At 44.5% G+C, this 15,753-nt stretch overlaps 1 protein-coding gene across 1 annotated transcript in view; it reads right to left on the reverse strand.

The window, feature by feature from the left end:
• KLHL4 (kelch like family member 4) overlaps positions 1-15,753 on the reverse strand; it is a 59,119-nt gene that overhangs the window by 11,589 nt on the left and 31,777 nt on the right. Inside the window, exons 2-6 of the mRNA XM_056859359.1 lie at positions 15,084-15,260; positions 13,666-13,802; positions 12,640-12,836; positions 4,605-4,817; positions 2,993-3,179 (exon numbers count right to left, since the gene is read on the reverse strand). Coding sequence (XP_056715337.1) covers positions 2,993-3,179; positions 4,605-4,817; positions 12,640-12,836; positions 13,666-13,802; positions 15,084-15,260 — 911 coding nt within the window. The remainder of the gene's footprint in view (positions 1-2,992; positions 3,180-4,604; positions 4,818-12,639; positions 12,837-13,665; positions 13,803-15,083; positions 15,261-15,753) is intronic.

Below are 15,753 nucleotides of genomic sequence, written 5' to 3' on the forward strand. Positions count from 1 at the left end.
ATTCTCCTTTATACCTGGAAACTGGCCAAAGTCTTCTCGAATCTAAAGCCTGGCCACTTATTTTTAAATTTTGGCTCCGACTTCATTTCAGAACCACCCCTCATTGCCTGACCTGGCACATGCTCGCCGACCATTTCATCTCCCCCTGGGATAAAACCATAGTTACGAAAATTGAATCTCCCGGAATCACCTTTGAATCACTCCTTCTCCTCGAGGAGACCCAGGCCCTCAGAGTTATAAAGCAAAAAACCATGGAGTCCGAAAGACAGCTGCTCCTTGCCAGGGCACACGCAACCTGCTCACCTTTAGTTTTTGGCATCTACCCCTCTCCAAGTTCCCTCCCTAGCTATTTCTCCACACTGACTTCTCCTCAACTGAGGCGTTATTTTATGCTGGCCCGATTCAACCTACTCCCCACGGCAATGACTTAGGGGCAGATACGCAAAGCTTCCATATGATAAGAGACTATGCTCATGTTCTGCCAAACAAGTGGAATCTGTAGCACATGTCCTGCTCCACTGTGAACTTGGATCCCACCCTTGTGAGCAATTTATTGAGCCGCTTCTGAAGAAATGCACCATTGGAACCAATGAGGGGCTGGTTCGTCACCTGTTGAATGGTTTAAGCCCGCACATTACAGTGGGGGTTGCCAGATTTCTGGGAACTGATCTAAAATTTTGAACAGTGACTGGCCTCTCCCACAGTTGACGGACTGATATTTTATCGATATTTTATTGATATTTTATTGGCATTATTTATTTATTTTTCTCTTCTTGTTATGTATGTCAATATTTTGCTTCTATGCCAATAAAGGTTTGATAATGAAGATATTCTTATGTTCTCAGAAGCCTTTCTTGGTGTGTCTGTATTTTTGGAGGGAAGGTGAGTGGCCATTAGAGATGGCGACTTTTCTAGTGCGGCACCTCAGCTTTTGGACTCTTTCCCAGTAGCATGTCATGCCATCTGGCACCAGGCTTTTTGAGTCTAGCTGCCCCACAAAAAACCAGTTTTAATCTCTCTGTATTAATGGTTGGTCTGTAGTTTAATAGGAATGCACCCCTGTGCAAAGTTACTCTGATCTAATTCCCCTGAAATCAATGTGTGGTCCTTCTGCTTAGGACTGCACACCGTTATTTCATTTTGCTTTGCTTGATGCCTTTTTGTTTAGGAGTGTGTGGGGTTTTTTAATTCTCTGATAAAGTTGATTAATTAGTTGTGCTTTAGCTGCTTGAATGTTGCAGTCTTTGCATGGTTTTGCTGCTCTGCTCATATCTTTTACAAATTCTATGCTGCTTTATACTTGAATTTACGCAGCTGCTTTTGTTGTTTTTTTAATTATTTTGCTTTCAGTCTTTTGTAAGCTGCCCCAGGAGTTTTGTACAAAGAGTGTGAGATAAAAAATATTTTAAATGTGCATCTGGCTTGAGCAAACATTTCCTAGGATGTAGTAAACAAAACTGAAAACAAAAGTTCAGGATGTCATAACATTCATTTTCAAAAGTGTATTTTACCTTCTGAGACTGAATTTCTGGAGGGTCTGAGCGGGAGCTATACCCTGAAGAATGACAGCTCTAGCCACTCACACTAAATAAAAACAAAGTTAATATCTCCCAATGGCAAAAAAAAAAAAAAAAAAGGGACAAGCAGTGACTATAAATTAGCAGGGTCAGGTCCCAGGAAATGGGTCATATGGAGCATATACACTCCAAAAACAGTTGATTTTTTCTTCACTGAAAAAATGAAGCACCATGATTCGTAGCCTGCTAGCAGTAGGACCAACTGCAGTTGAATGAAATTAACATTCGTTCGGCAGAGCAAAATGCAATAAGGTAGCAAAACACTGGGTTTGAAATTAGTTCCTCTTTCGTCCCATTTTGCTTGCTCTTTTTGCAAGAACACCTAATGCTTTTCCTTTTTGGGGGGAAAAAAAAGCTTTTGTGGACTTGTATGTCCTGTACTGGATAGCCCAAGCTAGCCCAAGCTCATCAGATCTCAGAAGCTAAGCAGGATCAGCCCTGGTTAATATTTGGATGGGAGACCACCAAGGAAGTCCAGGGTTGCTGTGCAGAGGCAGGCGATGGTAAACCATCTCTGAAGTCTCTTGCCTTGAAAACACTAAGTTGGCTACTTAAGCCACTGCAGGCTAACTTATGTGCGAGACACAGAAATGATGTCACCTCTCAGCAGGGTGAAACTCAAATACAGTCAAGAGAAAACACCCTGATCAAGGAAAATAGAGGAAGGCACCAATTCGCTATCGGCCCCTTAGACAATCATGCCATATTCCACTGTCCTTGGCCTCACCCCGAAGCAGCAGTTTCCTAATTGATAATTCCCTAGGGTTGCCAACCTCCAGGTACTAGCTGGAAATCTCCTGCTATTACAACTGATCTCCAGCTGATAGAGATCAGTTCACCTGGAGAAAATGGATGCTTTGACAATTGGACTCTATGGCATTGAAGTCCCTCCCTCCCCAAACCCCACCCTCCTCAGGCTCCGCCCCAAAAACCTCCTACCACTGGCAAAGAGGGACCTGGCAATCCTATAACTCCCTCTACCTTACTGCAGGTTGAGTATCCCTTATCCAAAATGCTTGCGACCAGAAGTGTTTCAGATTTTGGGTTTTGTTTGTTTGTTTGTTTGTTTTTTAATATTTGCATATACATAAGGAGATATCTTGGGGATGGGACCCAAGTCTAAACACAAAATTCATTTATGTTTTTATATACCTCATACACATAGCCTGCAGGTAATTTTATACAATATTTTTAATAATTTTGTGCATGCAGGGCATCGTGGGGAACCTGCCGTTGGCGCGACTGACCTTAATATGGGCCATTTTACTCTCCTTTGTGGGCATTCAAAAGGTTTTGGATCCTTTTGGAGATCGGATTTTCGGATAAGGGATACTCGACTTTAAATGTACTTTAAATGCAAACAAATTAAAAAATCAAGGTCAAGATGGGATGATGGGAACTATTTGTGGGATCACCTTTGGTAGCATCCATGCCCCCCACAGCATAAAGGGAGCCCACGGTCGATTTCCTCGGCTTGGTACGAGGGCTCTGCATCATAGACCGCCTCTCTGGAAGGAGGTGATATTTCATGGCTTCCATGAGAAGTTTCTGGCACTCCAGGTCATTGGTGAACATGGGACTGTTCTCCAGATCTGCTAGTAGCTGGGACACAAGAAGGGCCAAAATAATTGTGTTGTAATAACTGGAAAATTAATCCTTCTCCTCTTCCACTCGATTTGTGTGGCTAGAGCTCTCAACTATGACCTCCCTGGATTCAACCCCCATTTATGAAGTTCACTGGGTGACCTTGGGTCAGTCACTCTCTCTTAGCCTACCTTGCAGAATTGTTGTGAGGATAAACTTTAGTGGAGGGAACTCTATGCATGCTGCCCTGAGCTTTGTAGGGGAAAGGCAGGAGAAAAATGTGACGAGAGAGTGCTTGGATGACTGACTGACTCGCGCTCTGCATGAGCATCAATTTCCAAAATTCTGTTTGCTGCTTGTCCTCTGAATCTCTGGCCTGATTCTTGTCAGCCTATCACATTTTTATCCTGCCCTTCCATATATGGTCCTCCCCTTATTTTATTTTCTTGAAAACATATATGGTCCTCCCCTTATTTTATCTTCCTGAAAACCCTGTGAGGTAGGTCAGGCTGAGAGCAACTGACCTACAGTCACCTAGAGGGTATGTGTTTCCCTGCCTTTTCCCCTCTTGACTAGCACTTTGATAATATCTGGAGGAGGGAACTCAGGGAATGTAGCTAATATCTTTCCCAGATATCCTGATCCCTACCAGGAAGGGAGACGCTAGTGCAGGAAAGTACCACAAAGTTCATGTCACCATGTAGACCACCTCTCTGGCAGGAGAAGTACCATGTAGGTACCGAAGCAATGTGGCAGCATGACCACGTAGGTACTGAAGCAATGTAGAATCATGGCTGGGGGCGGGGGCTGCTTCAGTAATTTGTCAAATTGGTAGGGTTGCCAATCAGGTACTAGCTGGCAATCTGCTATGACAACTGATCTCTAGCTGATAGAGACCAGTTCACCTGGAGAAAATGGCCACTTTGGCAATTGGACTCTATGGCACTGAAGTCCCTCCCCAAACCCTGCCCTCCTCAGGCTCTGCCCCAAAAACCTCCCACCTGTGATGAAGAGGAACCTGGCAACCCTACAAATTGGGCCTTCATTTCCTCTTTGCTTTCTTTTCTTCATAAATTCATCTTCAGTCATCTCAAATTTATTTCCCCTTTTGTTCACCTCAGGTACCACCGAGAAACTAGAAAACATTACTTCACAAAGGAGTCCCTATCTTTAAGCAAGAGGGTACAGATCCACTGGACTGGTTTCCACTCTAAGACAAAGCATAGCTTTCCACAAAGATGCAGGGACGGAGCGCAGTGCCTCACTCTTCAGCTGTAGAGAATCATGGTAGAAATTCAGGCTGTTACATTACTTTCATTTTTTTTCTCTTTTTGCTTTTAAGCCCTTCCTTAAGACCAACTTCTTTAATCAAACCTTTCTCAGGCCATCCCAGCTTCCCCAAACTCAGAATGCATCCCCCACACAGCCGATGTTGCAGCCCACCTGTGGGGAGAGCAGGGGCAATCTGATATAGGAGAGAAGCATCCCAAGCTCTCTCTGTCTGTTCTGCAAGTCGTGCCTAACCCACATCATTAAGGCCTTGAATATGGCTTCTTCATCGGGAACGTTGATGTCATCACTGGACAGGAGTTTAGCAATTTCACTGGCTGGCAGCAAGAGAAATTCCTGATTCTTTATTACTTCGGTGAAATGTTCCTAAGGAAGGGAGGAAAAAGAAATTAACATTTGCAGGGAAGTCAGTGAAAGTCTTGGGACTAGGGTTGCGCATATCAATATACCCAAAAAGAAAATAAATCCGAAATTAGTCGTTTCAGCAATATTCGGGTTTTGGGTTGACCGAGTACCAAACCCTGGGAATCTGCCCGAAGCGAAATAGGTGATTCCCAAAAAAGCTGAATAATTATTCGGGTTCTTCGGATTCAGCTATTCGCCTTTGCTCAGATGCCCAGCTCTGTGCTTTCTCCCTTTTCTGTCTTTTTACTAGTTTTGTTAGGTCCCCATAGATGGGGCCCTTTTGAGGTAGGGGTCAAGTAATCGGAGCAAACTTGGTGTGACTAACCAGGCAGTGGGCTGATTTGCACTTAAAAGACGGGACTCACCCAGTCCCATCTGCTGGGATATACCCTTCAACTAAAAAGCACCAGCTTCAACAGCGACTTATTGGGCTTCTGAAGAAGAATCCTCACCTGCGTGGATGAGCAATCTCCTTCACAAGAGCTGCCTTGGTCATGACTTCAGATGGCTACGATATCACTACCTCCCCCAAAAAACCTGCTCTCAAACTAAAGGTCATGATGTTTCCCTGCATCCATGACCATCTCTTGAAATCAGATTTTTGATGACTATAATAAAGGACTGCTAATGTATAACATAATTATATAGTGCTAAAATAAACGTTTTCCATTTGGCTTAAATTTCCATATTTATGGGTGTATTTCCACATGTCCTTTATTGTTAGCCAAGGAGATTTAATGGATTGTGTATTAGATTTAAGACATGGTCTTGTTCCACACATTTATTTGAGCTTCATGCTATCATGGGACTTCATTCCAAGTAACAACTAACCCAGAAAAAACTAACCCAAACATAAGCCCCATTGAGATAAATGTCTCAGTATGACTTCTACCCATGGTTCCATGTCTACAACAATGCAAACTCGGTTCTCCACTATGTGTCTCCATTCTGTTCATTCGAGAGGGCAACCCCAGGAACAAAGAGGCAAAAATATTGTTCTGGATTACTCAGGCCAGGCCTGATTCAGATATAGGTGTGCACTTAAGAAACCCTAGGCAGCTAATCAGCTTTTCTACACCAGATCATTGAACTCTTAGCCAGAGTTACACCTCAGTAATGCTATAAGTTCGTTCTGGGTATTATACACAAGTAAATACTATTAGAGAATCTCTGCTTCCTTTCTAAGCTCTTTTTTTAAAAGCATAATTATTGCATTCTTAAATCAATGAAGCATAATACCACCCATCCATCATTGTTGCATAGATAATTAAAGCAGAGCAATTACACGGGCCCATAAAAGTTTCTTACCCCAAAAGTAAGCAGGTCACTCACAAGGAGGCCTTTCTGAGAAGACACTCTCAATCAATGCAACTTTCCCTATTTATTGGATTTTAGAATCATCTCCTAACAATAGCCAACTGTCCCACTTGATTAAGTGGGATTCTAGACTCCCACTTTGGCATCTGTGATCTTTTTGGTCAAGTCCAGCAACTGTTCCCCCATATTTCATATGTGGCAATGTAGAGCTGTTTCCTATAGCATGTTGGCTTGTGCAGAAATTCAAATGCCCACATGTGCATGGGGCGAGGGATTGTGCCTGCTGCCCCACCTGAGATACTTCTTCATTTAGCCAAATGTCTACAAAGAGCCCTATGCATGAGTATCTAGTACATATGTATGGTCTTTTCCATGCAACTAAGAACACTGCTAAAAACAAAGCCCTGAGCATGTTCACACTTGTACACATGAAAGGCTCACTACAGGTGTTTGAACACATGGATACCAAGGAATTTGTTTGTGATGTGCCACTATAGCTGGTTGTTGGGTATGTTCTAGGATGCATTCTCAGTTCCTGCTAGACCAACAGAGGTCCTCCCAGTCTGGCCACCACTCTGTGTGAACTTCGTGTGAGCCAAAGAATACTCCCCTGCCCAATCCCAAAATACATGGAAATGTGTGATGGTTCCTTGGAAGAGAATCTGAGCATGAGTTGAGCTCTCAGAAGGTAGAAAGTTTCAAAAACTTTTGCTGTAGTGAGAACAGATGGGGTGTTTGTGGTGGCTTCAAGTCCTCAAAGATTTAAAAGGAGAGTAGTCTTTTAGGCATGGCTGTTTCCCTCATGGTCACCACCACCCTTGACTACGTTGGGGCTTTGTTTTGATTATGCATGCATTCCAACCTTCAGAAGTCACCTTACTCTTCCCGCACGTCTCTACATGTTTTCCCCATGTTTTCTGGATGCATTCAGAAAACATGGGGGAAATACATGGAGAGAATGAGGCCAGAGAGAGTCCCCTCTGATTTTTTTCATGGTCTCCTACTGAGGTCCTTTTTCCTCTCTCCATTTCTTTCTGGCTCCATGTTCCTCTGTGCCAGCAAGAGATTTATGGATTGGGGCAAAAGACTGTGATATTTAAAGGTGATCCATTCAAGTGATCGATGTTTATGCCTCGCTCACACCTTCCAAATTATGCCAACTTCTCTGTTTACAAAAAGAGGGGGATCCACAACCATATCTTTCCTTCATTTTTAAAATGGGGCCTGGAACCAGATGGGGCTCCAAAGCGATTGGGAGAGGAGGTTTAAACCTTTGATCCTTGTGCAGATTCGCCTTTGGAAACCCCACGCTAGAAACGTATGTGGAGATTCGCCACCACTGTTGTTATATTTTTGTATTTACTTTATGTAGATTTTTTTCTTTTAATTTTTTGTTTGGAGGAAATAAAAAGGGGGAAAAGCTTTTTTTAAAAATCCCACACAATCACTCCTAGTATCCTAGGAAAGAAAGAAGATGGGCAAAGCCAGTGGTTAAGAGCAGTAGTTTGGAGATTCCCCATTCCTCCACGTGAGCAGCAGAAGCTAATCTGGTGAACGGGGTTGGTTTCCCCATTCCTACACATGAAGCCAGCTGGGTGACCTTGGGCTAGTCACAGCTCTCTTAGAGCTCTCTCAGCCCACCTACCTCACAGGGTGTCCGTTGTGGGGAGGAGAAGGGAAGGCAATTGTACGCCAGTTTGATTCTTCCTTAAGTGGTAGGGAAAGTCGGCATATAAAAACCAACTGTTCTTCTTCTTCTTCGAGTGGCATCCTTCTTTGTTTCCTTTCAAGACTAATAGGAGGGTGGGGGGAGGATACTGTCTGGTCAATAGGTAGGAGTGGAAAGATTAATCCCTCTGTCTCTTTCTGTATAGCTTTGTTTTTCATTGGAGCACCACACACCTGAAATTTAGCTTTAAAGACGTTGGAAAAGCCACGATCTCAATCTCATCTGGAGTGACTCCAGGCAATAGATGATGGTACTCATGATGTTTTGGTGTTGTTGTTTTTAAAGTATCTCTGCTTTCTCAATGGGGTTCCTTTTTCTTTCTTTTTTTAAGGCATGTTTCTTGAGAGTGAAAAGGGAGATGTTGGCTTCCCTCCTTATGCGTTTCCTGCTCTTTGTAACTTTTCAGAAAATAGGAAGACTGGACAGTCGTTGCAGACTCCCAAAATAGCACAAGCTGTTGATGGGAAACGATTTCATCTGGGAAAGCGAGATTACCCAGGCAGGAAAGTGTAAATAATCAACATCAATAATAGCAAAGGGAAAATAATAGGAAACTCTTCTTGATGGGCTGTGGTGACGGATGGTATCTGAGCTGGCTGCTTTTGTGGAAGATGCAAGGTGGTTCCTTATGCCTGTTGCCATTTGTAGGCAAAACCCTTGTACTGATCAACCTGCATTTCCCACAGCCCATTCCTGAGCTCTTAGCTGGAAAGCGATCAGGAAGAGTGCAAGTGCCCGTGCCAACGTTTGGGCTGCTTGCACCGGCACCCGGGCCACTTGCGCTGCCACAAGAGGCAGGGATGCCTGCATTGGGCCACTCACGCTGGTCTCCCTGCACTGTCATGGCAGCGCAGCCCAGGGACGCCAGTTTGGTCTCCCGCCAGCACCCCACCGGAGCAAAGCCCTGCACCAGCATCCCGGGGGGCATTCCTGGGTCGTGCCAGGGGGCAGAGCTGCCAGTAGGCAGCTTCCTGACCCCTTTCGCCCTGGGAACACTATGTAAAAGAACAGCGCTGCTGCATCAGCTTTTTGCTGGCGCAGCCTCACTGATTTCACTGGGGCAAAATGCACCATTTTCAAACGAAATAAATTTAAAAGGCTTTTTAAAGCCTTTCAGCACCCAGGGAACTGTTTTGGAAGGTGCTGTGGCGGCACCACGGCCATGCCGTCCCTGGCTGCCAAAGGGTCAAGAATGGGCTGCCAGTGAACTCTCATGGGCTAGCTACGCTCTTCTGACAGTCTTCTTCTTATGTTCCCTCCCTTGGGATTGTTCATATGGTAATAGCCGGGTCAAGGCTTTTTGTGTGGTGGGTTCAGTACTTTGGAATGGCCTGCTGGAATGGGTTTAAAAAGGTGCATAAGAGTTAAGTATTTTGGCAGATTTGGCTGCATTCTTTTAAATTCTGAGCGGTGTTGTTTTTTAAATTCTGTGTTTAATCTGTGTAGCTTTCGATATCTGGATGACTGGACTGTGTTTTTTGTGTGTGTTGGAACCTGGTGTTGCATTGTGAGCTGCCTTGAGTCAGAGAAGATCAGGGGGATGGGGTATAAATGCTCTAAATAAATAAAAAGGGGCCAACCAGGTGAGACACTGGGAAATCTGTGATCAGATCTTCCCAACTTTTTCTGAAGGTACAGTCAGTTACCCCATTAAATGTTCTCTATAAGTCTCAGTGCTGAGGCTCCATAACCTCCATAACACCATCTGTAGCCTGAGCTTTGCTCAGTTCAGTTGGTAGTTGTTCTCTGGGTGTACCACGGCCTTGTATGCATGGATGTTTCCCCGTGGTCACCCATGCCGATTGCTTCAGGGCTTCCATTTGATTATGCATGCCTTATCCGCCTGTCAGAGGTTGCCTCGCTCTCCCCACGTGTTTTGCCTGTGTTTTCCAGATGCTGTTTAAGCCAGAATCTGGAAAATGCAGGCAAAATGCATGGGGAGAGCGAGGCAACCTCTGATGGGCAGATATGGCATGCATAATCAAAAGGAAGCCCCGAAGCAGTCGGCAGGGGTGACCGCAGGGAAATGTCCCTGCATAAAAGGCCCATGTGTCATTTTTTTAAAAGGAACTTTCTCTTTGGCCATTTATGCACGGCTGTTTCCTCGCAGTCACCCCACCCCTGACTATTTCAGGGCTTTGCTTTGATTATGCTTGCATTTTCCGACTGTCAGAGGTCACCTTGCTCTCCCAGCACGTTTACACATGTTTTCACTGGATTTTATGGATGCTGGCTAAACAAGAATCCAGAAAATGCAGGCAAAATGAGCAGAAACACTCGGTGAGAGTGAGGCGACCTCTGAGAGTTGGAAAATGCAAGCATAATCAAAGCAAAGCCCCAAAGTAATCGGAGGGGTGACAGTGAGGAAACAACCAGGCATAATTGGCCTTTGCTAGCTTCCCAGATGTGTCATTGGCAACCAAGATCAAGTTAATTCATGTCATCATATTCCCTATTACTATGTAGGGGTGTGAAAGCTGGATAATGGTGAAAGCTGATAAGAAGAAAGTAGATTCCTTTGAAATGTGGTGTTGGAGGAGAGTGGACTGCCACCCCCCCAAAAAAAAAAAATCAGTGGGTTCTAGATCAAATCAAGCCTGAAATGACCCTAAGAAGCTAAAATGACTAAACTGAGGCTATCGTAATTTGGTCACATTATGAGAAGACAAGAGTCACTGGAAAAGACAATCATGTTAGGAAAAGTGGAAGGCAGCAGGAAAAGAGGAAGACCAAACAAGGTATGGATTGACTCTATAAAGGAAGCCACGGCCCTCAATTTGCAAGACCTGAACAAGGCTGTTAAAGATAGGATGTTTTGGAGGACATTGATTCATAGGATCACCATGAGTCGGAAGCGACTTGATGGCACTTAACACACACACAGCTTCCGGAGGGTTTTAGCCTGTTTTCAGATTGTACATCATCTTGGTTTCAACCACCTCAGCCTTTCACATCCCCATAGCAGTTTCCATTCACATTCAGGCCTCAAGTTGCTGCAGTGCCCTTTTTATGCATCTGAAGTGGCACAAAGTGGTTCTATTGGAACTTCTCTTCTGAAATATTTATGCCTTGGTTTTGTTTCACAGCAAGCTTCCTTTTCTCATCTGACAGCCCGATTATTCTCCCCTCCACTTTGAATTAGCAACAGATTAATATCTGAGCAAGGAAGCTCCATGAGGGCATTCTAGTGCTCTAAATATCTTTCATTCCTTATATTCCAGAGTTTCTCTCCCCACCCACACGGCCTGGCCCCTTCCTCCCTATTTTGTTCCCATTCTGAAAGCAGCACTGCAATTTCCTTGTTGCCAACGGCACACAAAGTCCAGCAAAAACAAATAGGTGCCCTCTTTCCTTTGACTGCAAAATCCGAAAGGGTATTTTTAGTGTTTGCACTATCACCTTGAAACGGGGGTGGGGGGAACATCCATTTGCCCTTTGAAAAAAGGACTAGGGAAGGAGCAAGCATGAGTGTTTTCATCGGTGCAGCTAATCGATTATCCTAGTCACAGATTTAAAACTCTTCAAATTAAATGGAGTCAGGCAGATGGGCTCATGTTCCTCATCTATCACAGGGGTCACATCAGGATCTCAGAACTAGAACACATGAACAAACATCCCAGATGATAAGTGGCCGGGCTGTACCAGTTTAGGCACGGGGGATGTGTATAAAATACTTAAATACAAATGAGTATCTGCTCTCTCTCTCTCTCCCTCTTCCCTAGAATCTGAATTAATATAATCCATCCACAGATTCATTCCCAGGTGCTTCCACTCTTATGTTTCAGCTAGGGTTGCCAGGTCACTCTTGGCCATCAGTGGGAGGTTTTTTGGGCAGAGCCTGAGGTGGGGGGTTTGGGGAGGGGAGGGACTTCAGTGCCATAGAATCCAATTGCCAAAGCGGCCATTTTCTCCAGGTGAACTGATCTCTATCGGCTGGAGATCAGTTGTAATAGCAGGAGATCACCAGCTAGTTCCTGGAGGTTGGCAACCCTATTTTCAGCTCTTAGTTCTGTCTCTATGCCAAACCTCCTGCTTTCAGATAGGTAGAAAATAGTGGTGGTTGAGGGCCAAACTAGAGGAGATGCGGAGTGATACATCATTGAATCTTTCTAAGCTTTGCTTTACTTATAGTTAAAAGTAACAGGGCCCAACTTGGATCAGGGCCACAATGGCAGTGTAATAACCCTTTCAGCAATTCTATTAATGCAGTTGTGAATGTTCACTGCACTTTCTTGAGGACATTTCCCTGTTTACCATTTTCCCCCTCTAAACCCACATATATGTATCTGTCAACTTAGAACATGCATCTGATGAAGTAGGTACTAATCCTCAAAAAGCTATGCCACAATGAATCTGTCAGAGCAGAGCTGTTATTTTGGAAAGTTCACATTTGCAGTTCCAGAGATATCAAGAATAAACCACAGCAATGGTGTCTCATTCTTCTTTCCTCTTTTTTATTTTATAATAGTCAGGGTGTTTTATGGGCACATATGGCTCATGAGAACTCATTCTAGCTACCCCTGGTGCAGAGACCTCATACTTAGCTAGATGATCCAATGGTCTCACTTAGCATAAACCATTTTCTTCTATTCAATATTGATTCATATTAATAATATACTAAGTTCTTTGGCCCCCCATCGATTCTACCAGCATCTTCTCTTACTGCTGCCTTTTACAATACCCACTTACAAATTCCACAATTAATGCTTGACCAGGAGCCTGTTTTCTTGTTCTCACCATGGTATACATATGTGCCACTCGCAAGAGTTCAGTGCATCCCTGAGCATCTCCAAAGGACCGGATCCCTAAGCAGTTTGAAGGGTGAAGCTGCTTCATGAGAAAGTTGCAACAAACGTCAATCACTTGCGAAAGCTGAAGGAGGCAAGCCGCAGCCAGCAAACTCTCAATGGTGTCTTCCTTGAGCTCCAAGACACCTGTTTGGTTTAAAAATAAAACACACATGCTTGACTATATATATATTTGAAAAACCTGGGAGAAATCTTTGTTAAAAGTGAGCCACATATATCTTTAAAGTGCTGTCCTGAAGAAATAATTTAAATTGTGGATTTGGGCCAGTTTTTTAAAGTAGTTTTCAGCTATCAGCAACCTCTTGCCTCTCACCTGTGAGAGCACTCCCTCCCATTGGTTGAGCTGCTGTGATGTCAGACAAGGCTCACCAATATTGTAGCTGCTCAGAAAACAGTACAGATACTGAGACAGGAGAGAAAGCCCTGTTTAATGGGGAGGCGATTTCATAGGGTCTCTGGAGAGGATTGGGCTGTGTCTGAAGGCAGAAAATGTGGCAGTAGCCATGCTGAATGGCTTCACATCAGGAAGGCAAGTAGGAAGTATCGCCAGAGACAAGGTGGCTGAAGAAACCCGTGACAGAGCAGGCATGAGGGACCTGCTAGGTAAGGGCACTTGGAAGTCAGAGAAAGTGATGGGCAGAGAGGGGGGGGATCAGCACTGAAGAAATGAGATGCCTTTGCCAAAAAAAAAAGCCTGGAGGAAAACCTTACAAAGGACCCACTGAGAGAAAGAACAACATGTTGTTGGCAAGAAATGTATTTAGAAATTGGGGAAACTGTCGTTAGAAAATCAAGGTGGGGGGCAGAGGTGAAAAAGTTGAATATGACTTCTTTTGGATGTAGATCTCTAGCATTCAAATGTTCCAGTTTGACTCCAGCGCCCCAATCCAAATGGGAACGACAAAGACAGCTGCACTGCACTGAACCCATTTTTAACTGAAGGAAGTTGACTTACCTGTGTAGGCATAGTGCACAAGTGCTTGCAACGCGTCAGGATCCACGCCTTCCATTTTGATTTCCTCTTCTTTTGCTTCGCGGACATCGTTGGTGAACATTGCAGCAAAATAGTCAGACACTGCACTCAGAACTAACCTGGGAAGCGAAGCATTTTGTGAAAATCTCTTGCTGTTCCTTGATCTCAATGGACATATCAGCCTTGCTTGGCTGCATATTTGTCGCTATTTCTTTTTCTTTCTTCTTTTAATGATGCATTGTGCGCCTGGAATAACATTGTTTTGGCTTGCAACTAGAACATTACACATGTGTGCAATCAAGAGGGGAGGGGAAAGTAATTTAATGTTCTCCTCGAGAGCTGCTTTGCTTACCTGGCAAAATCAAATCGCTCTTACAAGCAAGCAAAATCAAATCGCTCTTACATTGTGACTGGGCAATGTAAATGTTTCTCGAAGCAGGAGACTGGGGTGATTTTACACACTTGGTTTACTGTAGATTGGCTAGTCACTTTGAGGAGGTTGTCATATCACCAGCTTTTCCAGCCTAAGATGGCTTTGGATGCAAGAAGCACTGGGGCCTTTTATGCAGGGGCGTTTCCCCATGGTCACCCCCACTGACTGCTTCAGGGCTTCCTGTTGATTATGCATGCCTTTTCTGCCCAGCAGAGGTTGCCTCATTCTCCCCGCTCATTTGCCCACATTTTCCAGATGCTGTTTTAGCCAGAATGTGGAAAATACAGGTAAAACGCTCCGGGGTGGTGGTGGTGGTGGTGAGGCAACCTCTGAAAGGCAGAAAAGGCACGCATAACCAAAAGGAAGCCCCGACACAATTGGCGGAGGTGACCGCAGGGAAATGTCCCTGCATAAAAGGCCTAGGACTGGTTCACACATGCATGTGCATGCATTTGGGGAGCTGACGTTAGTAGGGGCTAAGACTGAGCTACAAATCAGGAAGTCCCTGGATCAAATCTCACCCTATGCCCATGGCTACAGGGAGAGGGGGTTTAGGGGGCAATCCCTCCTTAAAATATGCCATGGGCCCACTTCCTGTGTTGCCAGGTCCCTCGTCACCACCAGCAGGAGGTTTGGGGGCGGAGCCTGAGAGCGGAGTTTGGGTAGGGGAGGGACTTCAATGCCATAGAGTCCAATTGCCAAAGCGGCAATATTCTCCAGGTGAACTGATCTCTATCGGCTGGAGATCAGTTGTAATAGCAGGAGATCTCCAGCTAGTACCTGGAGGTTGGCAACCCTACTGCAAATGCATCACTTCTTCTGAGAGTTGTACCAAGACTGAAACAGTAATTCCTTTTCCTGAGATATTAGTCCCTTCTATCCAAAGGAAGGAAGGAAAAGGGGAGGAAGACAAGAAGTTCCTGAGATGCAGCATGAGAACGTGAAGCTGGAGGGTCGAGCGATTTACCTGTGAGCAGGAATCCTGTGATGTCCGGCGATGAGGAGAACATCGCACAGTTGCTTCTGCTGGAGATAATTCTCCATCTTGCGGAATGTCTGCTCGGCATGATTCGCGGAATGGAAATATTCATCTGAGCCATTGTTGTTCCCTCCTGAAGGAGGGGAGCTGCTGCTTATCGACACCCTGTTGGGGAGTAAGGAAGAAATTAGGGCATTTCCATGGTATCTTGGGGGAGAAGAGCAAATGAATTGCGTTCTCTTAGACCTAAAACTTTTTACATTCAGTTTTTACTTTGAGTCACACTCTGGGATGTTTGCCAAATAACACTTAATTCTTGCCGTTTACAATTAGCAGATAATATTCTCATGCAAATTTATTTACGCGAAACGGGGAGAACAATAGGAAACCCATAAAGATTTGGCAGTGGAATTTTAAACACTCATCACCCTAAATTCAATAAATAAATTATAGTGTGCAAGTGGAAACCCACAAGGACTTGGCAAAGGTACCTCATTTCCCCCTCCCCCACTATTTCTTCTTTCCTTTTTCTGAAAACCCCCATAGCTTCTCCTTTTCCTAATTCCTTCTCTCTAGGGTTGCCAGCCTCCAGATGGAGCCTGGAGATCTCCTGGAATCACAACACATCTCCCAACTACAGAGATCAGTTCCCCCTTAG

The sequence above is a fragment of the Euleptes europaea genome, chromosome 13 (genome assembly GCF_029931775.1).
Source record: "Euleptes europaea isolate rEulEur1 chromosome 13, rEulEur1.hap1, whole genome shotgun sequence".
NCBI lineage: Eukaryota > Metazoa > Chordata > Lepidosauria > Squamata > Sphaerodactylidae > Euleptes > Euleptes europaea.